This window comes from Vulpes vulpes, chromosome 6 (assembly GCF_048418805.1).
Source record: "Vulpes vulpes isolate BD-2025 chromosome 6, VulVul3, whole genome shotgun sequence".
In the NCBI taxonomy this organism is placed as follows: domain Eukaryota; kingdom Metazoa; phylum Chordata; class Mammalia; order Carnivora; family Canidae; genus Vulpes; species Vulpes vulpes.
The window spans coordinates 121107217-121115770 of NC_132785.1; the positions used below are offsets into that span (position 1 = coordinate 121107217).

Below are 8554 nucleotides of genomic sequence, written 5' to 3' on the forward strand. Positions count from 1 at the left end.
GGGATGGGAGAGGGTGTCTTTGGCAATGCTGGAAGTTGGTGGAAGGCTTCTTGGAGGAGGGGATGTTTGAGCTGGGCCTTGAAGAATGCCAAGAGGACAGTGCTGGCTAAGTAGTGCTGAGCTGGGTGGCTTGTCTTTGGGCGTGTTACCAAATGTACACAGGGAAAAGAGTCCCACCCCGTCCAGATGCAGGGCCACATGAGAGAAGTGCTGTGAAAGGAAGTCTCCCTAGAATAAGGCAGAGTCAGTATTATGGACATCTTCCATCTGTCCGTATGACCTACCAGAGAAACCCAGAGGAGCTTCCCCAGCCTGGGTCGCAGGCCTCCGGAGGCCCAGGTGTGGCCAGGTCACGGTAGGGCCACGGATCTGGACCTCAGGCCGCAGTTCTTCACCGCTGCCTTCTTTCCCCTCGACTGATGTCAAAGAGCTGCAGCTTCTGTGCTCCTAAAGCAGGTGTCAAGAGTCACAGTCTGACAGAGGACAGAAGAGACGAACCCAGGACTTTCATATAAAATCTGGTTTTCGATGCCATCAAACCCGACAGCCCAGGACTTAATCAGTGCCTGGTCCCCGGTAGGCGCTCAGGGAAGCAGTGTGCGGTGGGACTGACACGGGCTGTGCACGCAGCCTCAAGTTCAGTTCTGCCACTTGCTGGCTGCGAGGCCTTGGGAAAGCAGCTCCGCCTCCCATTCCTGCTGAGTAAATGGCAACGGTAAATGACGCATTGAGCTGTCATGGAGTCAGGCGGGATCGTCCACGTGTAATCATTGATTGCAGCTCTTGGCACTTATGAGATGCCCCCAAGTATCCGCTTCCTTCCAACTCTTCGTCCCTTCCATCCTTCCCTCCTCTCTCCCTCCGTCCCTCCCTCTTTCCTCAGCAAGTGGGAAGAACACATGGGTAGAACAGCCCATATTGAGAGCTATGGAATGATTTTTTTTAAGCTATGGACTTGGACCCCACAGAGCTCCCCGACCTTGGGGGTTGGCTATTGTGTGAGCAGCGAGGGGATGACGTCACCAGCAGGAAAGGCCAGGTAGGCTGCAGCACACGAGCTGACACAGAGAATGCAGGAGGCCGCGGTGGGAACGGGCTGGGATGGGGCCAGTGCCCCGGCAGAGGATGACACAGAACGTGGTTAAGTGGGCCAGCGCTGGGTTGTGGAGGAATCGGAACACTGGCCGAGCTGTGCACCCTGACCCCCAAGCAGCGAGCAGCAGGGAGCCCAACCTGGTGACCTTGCACAGCCCTGTGTAAGGGCTGGTTTGGAGCAAAAAGGATGTTTCCTGCCCCTACCAGTCAGGCTGGGCTAGGTTCTGCTGCGGAGATAACCCCCAAACCTCAGGGGCTGAAAGCCACAGCAATTTAGCTGTCACACTGCTGCAGAGAGGAGTCGCTGTCCAGGGGCCTGTGATGGCCGATGGTCCCGGATGCTCCAGCCCAAGGACACCTCCGTGTCAGCCTGTGCTTCCCCAGCACCCCCAATGAGGAATACTGCACCGGATCCTAAATGCTTAGACTGAGTTACAGCTCGTGGGTGCAGGGCCCTCTCCTCCAAAGCCTTCGTTCCGTTGTAGGGACCCTCAGGCCACAGAGGGAGGTGGCTTGAGTCCAGGCCACTGTGTGCGGGCAGCAGCTGCCTATTGGCCGGCAGGAGGAGCTGGGACCATCCTCCTGGGTGAGTCCCCTGGGCATGCCCAGCTCCTGCTCCCATGACCTCAGAGGGGAGTCCTTGGGATTTTAGATGGTGGCACAGAAGTGTGGTTGGGGTACAGGCCACCAACTGTTCAGCTGACCGGCGGACAGGAGAAGACGGTGGCAGAGGAAGGTGGGAGGGAAGGGAATGGACGAGGAAGGGAAGGACAGGGAAGAGGAGGCCGAGCATCAAGAGGAAGGCAGGACGTGCGGGCCACCAGCGGCTGGCACGGAGGCCGCGCCCATCAGCATTCCCCAGGCAGCCACCCTCCGCCCTCCGCCCTCCGCCGGCGGCCTCACCTTCCCTCCGGCCAGTCAGTGGGCAGGGCCAGCGGCCGGCTCGGGGCTCCCTTGCTCACTCAGAGCGGCCCGCTTGCGGCCCCGCCGGCGTTGGCACGGTGACAGTAGCCAAGTGTGCAAACTTGTGCCATTGTCCCCAGGCCAGGGGGAGCCATGGAGACTGGCTAATATGACACAGGAAAATGTTTGCTGATGGCAATTCTATGGGCTTTGTCCACCTCTTTCTCCATCATGACGACTCGATTTAAGTCCCTAACTGTTTGACTACAAATGCAAGGGGACCGTGCAACGCCAGCCTTTTGTCCGGCCGCGCTGAATGGGCAATTCAGGCTTTGTGCAGCTCAATTGAGGAAGCAAACATAAAGACAAGATTCCTGAGAGCTCCGGCTCCCTTCCCATGGATATCCCAGCACCTCGTTAGAGAGTCCCTCCCCGGCTACCTTGCCCGGACACCAGCGTGCTTGCTGCCTGCCCTCCCAGGCTGGCCAGTGCCCGGTGCCTCGGGTGGGGGCCGGGGACAGGGAGAGAGGGACAGACTGAGACCGGGACAGAGAGGGGGAGAGAGAGGGAGAGACATTCAACACTCAAGGACAGAGGGGAAAGCAGCCCGCCCCGGCTTACCCCGTCCGATTGTCTGTCTGCACTGGAGCATGGCAGCTGTAGGCCTGGAGTCTTTGGGGGAGGTATGCAAACCCCACTCTTCTGGGCTCAGCCCCTCCTCACTCCTGGACTTTTTAAACACACACACACACACACACACACACGCACACGCACGCGCACACACGCACACACACACACACACACACACACACACACACTGGCCCCTCAAGAAACCAGGGAACCGAGGTCAAGGGGAGGAGGGGCTGAAGGGTAGAAATTTACCGGGAAATGATTGCATTTGGGAGCTGTCTTTTTTGTGACGGTCCCCATGGTGACAATTTGTGACGGCAAAGAATGTGGGAACGGGGCGCTGCCGCCTGATTGGGATGCTTTGTATCTGGAGAGGCGCTCCTGATTGGCCTGAGGGGCCCCCCAGCTCTGGGGACTCGTCCTCCATCCAGCCCACTCGAGGGCTGCACGACCGCTTCCAGCCGGACGCACGGAGCTCGCCGGCCACGCCGGGCCTGGCCCAGGTCTGCGGCGGGGAAGCTGCCAGGCCACATCGGCGGCGGGGCCCGGGGCCGGCCTGCACCCCCGGTCAGTGTGGAGGTCGGGCGGCTCCAGCCAGCTGGGTGGGGGCGTGGGGCGGGCTGGGGCCTGGGGGAGGGGCGAGGTGCCTCGGGTGGTGGCCCAGGAGGCATGAAATCGCTGCAGATGCTTCTACGGGGGAGTCCCGCTGCCCGCAGTCTGAGATCAGCCCGCCAGGCAGGCCGAGGCTTGAGTGCCAGACAGGGGTCCTGCCTGTCCTGCGTGAGCGCTGGGGGTGGAGCGTGGGGACCGGCGAGGGGGGGTGATAGCAGGGCTGGGGGCGGGGGTGGGAGGAGGAGGGCACCGCCAGGGAGAGAGGGGGCTTGGCCTTGCTTGAAAGTGGAGTGGTCGCCCCGGCTCAGAAAATAAAAACCTTGCTGGCAAGTGGTGCACGTTGGCAGCGTGGTGTGTGGGAGCCACGGTGGGCTGGGCCCGCGGAGCCTTGCGCTCGGGCCCCAGCAATGCCACTTGTAGCTGGGCCGCTTTGGGCAAGTCGCCCAGCCTCTCTGAGCATGGCAAGTAAAGGGCAACAGACTCAGCCCGACTGCTGCTTGCCTGTGCCCTCGCAGATGCTGAGGACACCCTCAGCGGCCTGCCACCCAGGACTCCGTTTCGGGATCGAGGGCTCCCGGGGCCGGAGCCACTGTTTGCAGCCCCGCAGCCCGTGGGGAGGGCTGGGTGCGGGTGCTCGCAGGGACCGCCAACGACCCGAGTGTCCCCGCCCCCAGGTCAGCTCTGTGCCCTTCCCCGGAGCTGCCAGCCACCAGCAGAGCCCGCCCTCTTCATGGAAAGCCCCATGCAGTGGTCCCCTGGTGATGGCATCCGACAGTGACGTGAAGATGCTGCTGAACTTTGTGAACCTGGCGTCCAGCGACATCAAGGCAGCCCTGGACAAGTCTGCGCCCTGCCGCCGCTCAGTGGATCACCGCAAGTACCTACAGAAGCAGCTTAAACGCTTCTCCCAGAAGTACTCCCGGCTTCCTCGGGGCCTCCCCGGCAGAGGGGCCGAGCCTCACCTGAAAAGGGGAGCCGAGGACCGGCCCGGGAGGCTGCCCCTCGGTTCTGGCCACGATTCCAGTACCGGTGAGGGTGGGGGCTGCAAGGAGAAAGCTCTGGGGAACCCCTACAGGGAGGAATGTCTCTCTAAGGAGCAGACCCTACAGAGGCAGAACCCAGAAGCTGCCAGGCCTGGCCAGGTGCCCATGAGGAAAAGACAGCTGCCTGCTTCCTTCTGGGAAGAGCCTCGGCCCACCCACAGCTACCCCCTGGGGCTGGAGGGGGGGCTGGGCCCCAGGGAGGGACCTCCCTATGAGAGTAAGAAACACTGCAAAGGCTTGGAGCCCTTGGATCCTGAGATGGCCCCGGTGCCCACATCCCCAAGGGCACCGGCTGAAAAGGAGCCACTCAAGATGTCTGGGGTCTCCCTGGTGGGCCGAGTCAATGCCTGGAGCTGCTGCCCCTTCCAGTACCATGGACAGCCCGTCTACGCAGGTCCTCCAGGGGCCTTGCCTCAGAGCCCAGTCCCCGGCCTGGGCCTGTGGAGGAAAAGTCCCGCTTCCCCCGGGGAGCTGGCCCACTTCTGCAAGCACGTGGATGGGCCGGGGCAGAAAGTGTACAGACCCGTGGTTCTGAAGCCCATCCCGACCAAGCCCGCTGTGCCCCCGCCCATCTTCAATGTCTTCGGCTACCTCTAGCCTGGCTGGCAGGGCCTCGGCTCCCACCTCTGGCCCGTGGGGGTGTTGGGGAGCCCCCTGGGAGCGCTCCATGTGCAGAGCCAGCTGAGCAGTGGTGTGGTCTCTCGGGACCCTTTCCTTTGTGTGTGGGTGGGAGGGGGAGGACACGGCTGGGGCAGCCTCTGCAGCCTTGGGAGCTGTGGGGCTGGGCTCTGCTGGCCTCTCTCCGACCAGACCAGAGTCCCACTGTCCTTGTGCGGGTCTTGGGCAGTGGGGCTTTGCCCTGGTCTGCCAGCCACTCCGGAAGCCAGAGGCACACATCTGTTCATCTGCCACCCACTGTGTAAGCCACTCTCTCAGTTCTGTTCTTTCTGGGTTTTTTGGTAAATATTAAGAAAGTTAAAAGAATAAAGACATTTCTTTTGCAGTTTCCACATCTTGGATGTCATGAAGTTGGATAGTCCCCAGGCTAAGAAATGCTGGCTGGGCCCAGGCAGAGGGCAGCTGAGGGAGGCAGCTGGCTGTGGGGGAGGCCAGGGATGGCCCTGAGACGAGACCTCTGTGGTGTCAGAGAATGGGCACTGCGGGCCAGGGGAGGATGCTCAGCTTGCCCGTGTCCGAGAGCAGAGGGTGGCAGAGGCCTGAACGTCCCGAAGGTCCCAAGTGCTCTCGAGACTAGGGAGGCTGGTACCAGGGGAGGCGGAGCTGTAGTCTCAACGGGATGTGGTACAGACCCTTCCTCTTGGGGCCTCCTTGTCCCACCTGCAGCATGAGGGGCGGGACGAGAGTGGTCCCCCTCTCTGTGCCTTCCACTCTGATTATGGCCTCAGAGAAGAGGCTAGGCCTAAGCAGTCATGCCCAACCCTGGTCAGAGGGAAAATCAAGACAAATTGGAGCTTGGCGCCTTGTGGACAAACCAGAAAAAAAATCTCTAGCTAAGTCAGATTTCTGGCTAACCTGCTGATAGCTCTCTTCTTGGGCCTGGTGCAGTGCCTGGCTCACACCGGTGTTCCATCAATGAGTGATGAGGGCCTCTGTGTGAGACAATGTACAGAGGGGCTGCAGGTGGCAGGGAGTCACCCTGGGGTTTGCCCAGATGCTGCCCAACAGGCACAGCCGTTGGAGAGGTGTGAGCCTCCACACCGGCCTGGGATTTGCTCTGCTTTGTGCAGATGTGGCTCCATGGATGGGAGCACACAGACCTGCCAGGGGTGCCGAGCTGCTTGGATCATCCAAGCCCGGTTCTCCCCTGGCTGGGGACTACAGGGCCCAACTTAGCAGCATAATGTTGGAAAGTTAATCTCCCTCTGTGCCTTGGTGTCCCCGTCGGTACAGTGGAGGACTAGGTGAGCAACTGCAAACAGATGCGCCTACCAGTTCTGCCCCCAAGTCAAATATCTTCAACTAATTGCAGGCTGTCTCCTTCCGGGGCCAGACATGGCCTCAGAATCCTTCCTAACACAAGGTTCCATGGCTGGTGATTGTTTAAGGGTCCTCCCCCTGCCCCCCACCTGTTTTTACTCTAGGATTCCTGCAGATTGGAGCATCTGCATGCGAGGGCAGGTTGCTCACTGGGAAGCCGGTGGATTTCTGGCAGTTTCTGTCTGATGGTCTTGGAGGACTTGAGAGCCATGGAAGCCAGGTGGCATGGGCAGTGTTGTTCAGAGTAATTATCTAGCACACAGGACCCTCCCCATCAGGCTGCTCTGGTCTGCTACCTCCTCTCCCCCTGCACATCACGAAGGCCCCTCCAGATCCATTCCACTGAGGCCCAGCCCCTCCACCCTGTACAGGAGGGTGTTAAAAGCTCCAAGCAAGGCATTGCCACCTACCAGCTGTGTGACCTTGGGCAAGTTACTTAAACCTCTCTGTGCCAAAATTTCCCCATCAGAAAAATGTGGTCGAAAATAGACCTTCACAGGTGGTTGTGGGGATGATGTGTGCACCTGGCACTCTGAGGGCTACACACCTGACAGAGCTGCACCCACCAAAAGTCGCCTCTCCTAGTTATCTGGCCACCTAACTGTACTCCCTGGAGGACCCGAGCTCTGGGAGGCATGTCTTCTCAGAGGGCTGCCCAAGTGCACCATGCCTGGGTCCCTTCACCCCCTCCTGGGCTCCTTTCTCAGGGGACACCTAGTGATGCATGAATTCAAACACAGGGAGGCTTAATCCGGAAGCGGAAATCTTTACTAAGAAGCAGCTGGACAGAAGCACAGGGCAGCATGACTCCCCAGGAAGAAGCAAGTTGGGGAAAAACATACCTAGGAAAGCTGTGATTTGGGGCACCTGGGTGGCTCAGCGGTTGAGCGTCTGCCTTTGGCTCAGGGCGTGAGTGATCCTGGTTCCAGGATAGAGTCCCACATCGGGCTCCCTGCAGGGAGCCTATTTCTCCCTCTGCCTATGTCTCTGCCTCAATCTCTGTCTCTCATGAATAAAATCTTAAAAAAAAAAAAAAAAAAAAAAAGCTGTGGTTAAAAAGAAAAAAAGCAGCTGCAGTAGTAGCCGCAGATGACTCTGACCCAAAAATGAGTCAGGCAGGCTCAAAGGGAAACACAAAGTAACCCATCTCCTAGCCTCAGATCTCCAGCACTGTGCTCTTGCCCGTGAAATGGGAACCACTTCCAGGATTTTGAGTGTTTGGTGATGCTGTTGAGACTACCCTGAGGCCAAAGTTTGGGGGTGGGGGGAAGGGGTTTCTGCAGAGGGTCACGGCTGTGAAGCCCTGTGGGGAGCAGTGGTGGTCCAGAAATGCAACCACCAGCACAGCCTGAGCACCGACCAATCAGAACTGACCCTGGAGAGCAGCTCGCCCCCTCCCTTCCAGGCCAGGCATTAACCCTTCAGCTTCTGGGTTGTGGGGAGGTGGGGGGGCCCTGGACCTGAGAAGGCCAAGGGTGGGAAAGACGCTTCAGGAGGAGGGGCCTTGACCAGTGCCTGTGACCTACAGTGTGGACCAGCATCAGTATTCTGAGAACCCAGCGTGATGCTGGTGCATCCCAGCCCCGGGTACCCCACATCCTACATTCAGTGGTGCTAATGAATGCAGAGACTGAGCCTTCCTGCCCCACCCCTCCCACCTACCTTCTCAACCTCCTCTCCTCCAGGGGGGCACCTCCCTCAGACTGGATTCGTCCTCCCCGTCCCCCCACCTCCTGCCCCCAGTGGCCACAGCCAGTTAATACTGGTACAGGTGACCTGAGGAATGCTATAGTGCCCCATACCCAGCCCCGGTGCACCCACGCATCTTTCTTCTCTGGTTCATCGTGGACGGCCGACCCCTTCCCCACCTGAGAATAAAGGCTCTCCCTCCGGCTGCCAGATGAGCAAGGACAATTTTCCGACAGGGTTTTCCACTGACTATGCACTGAGCCCTCTCTGGCCACGTCCCTGGGGCCCCTTGGTAGAACATCTCCAGTGTGGAGGTTTCCGTGGGGAATTCTTGAGGATCTCTTGCAGCAAGGCCACATGGGACCCTGGCCCAGCACTGTCAGGTTAAACCCCAGGGATTTGCTATGTGTGTCCAGGCAAGTCCTCTCCCTTCTTTGGGCCTATTTTCCCATCAGGACCATGAAGGAGTGGGCAAGATGCACTGGGTTCCTCTGACCTGTGGCTGGAAGTGCTGCTTGGCAGACTTTTCCTCCTCATGAAGACACTAGATCTTACTGGTTCCATGGAAAGCCAGTGTGTAGGGG

At 59.6% G+C, this 8554-nt stretch overlaps 1 protein-coding gene across 2 annotated transcripts; it reads left to right on the forward strand.

Moving 5' to 3' along the window:
- The first annotated feature begins 2984 nt into the window (after positions 1 to 2984).
- On the forward strand, positions 2985 to 5295 carry FAM181A (family with sequence similarity 181 member A). Of its 2 annotated transcripts, none has more exons than XM_025982558.2 (2): positions 2985 to 3195; positions 3915 to 5295. In XM_025982558.2, the coding sequence occupies exon 2, from the start codon at positions 4002 to 4004 to the stop codon at positions 4878 to 4880; it is 879 nt and encodes a 292-aa protein (XP_025838343.1). In that variant the 5' UTR covers positions 2985 to 3195; positions 3915 to 4001; the 3' UTR covers positions 4881 to 5295. The 2 variants fall into 2 exon arrangements, with proteins under 2 accessions (XP_025838343.1, XP_072618322.1); XM_072762221.1 differs by lacking the exon at positions 2985 to 3195 and adding an exon at positions 3302 to 3408.
- Positions 5296 to 8554: the final 3259 nt, after the last annotated feature.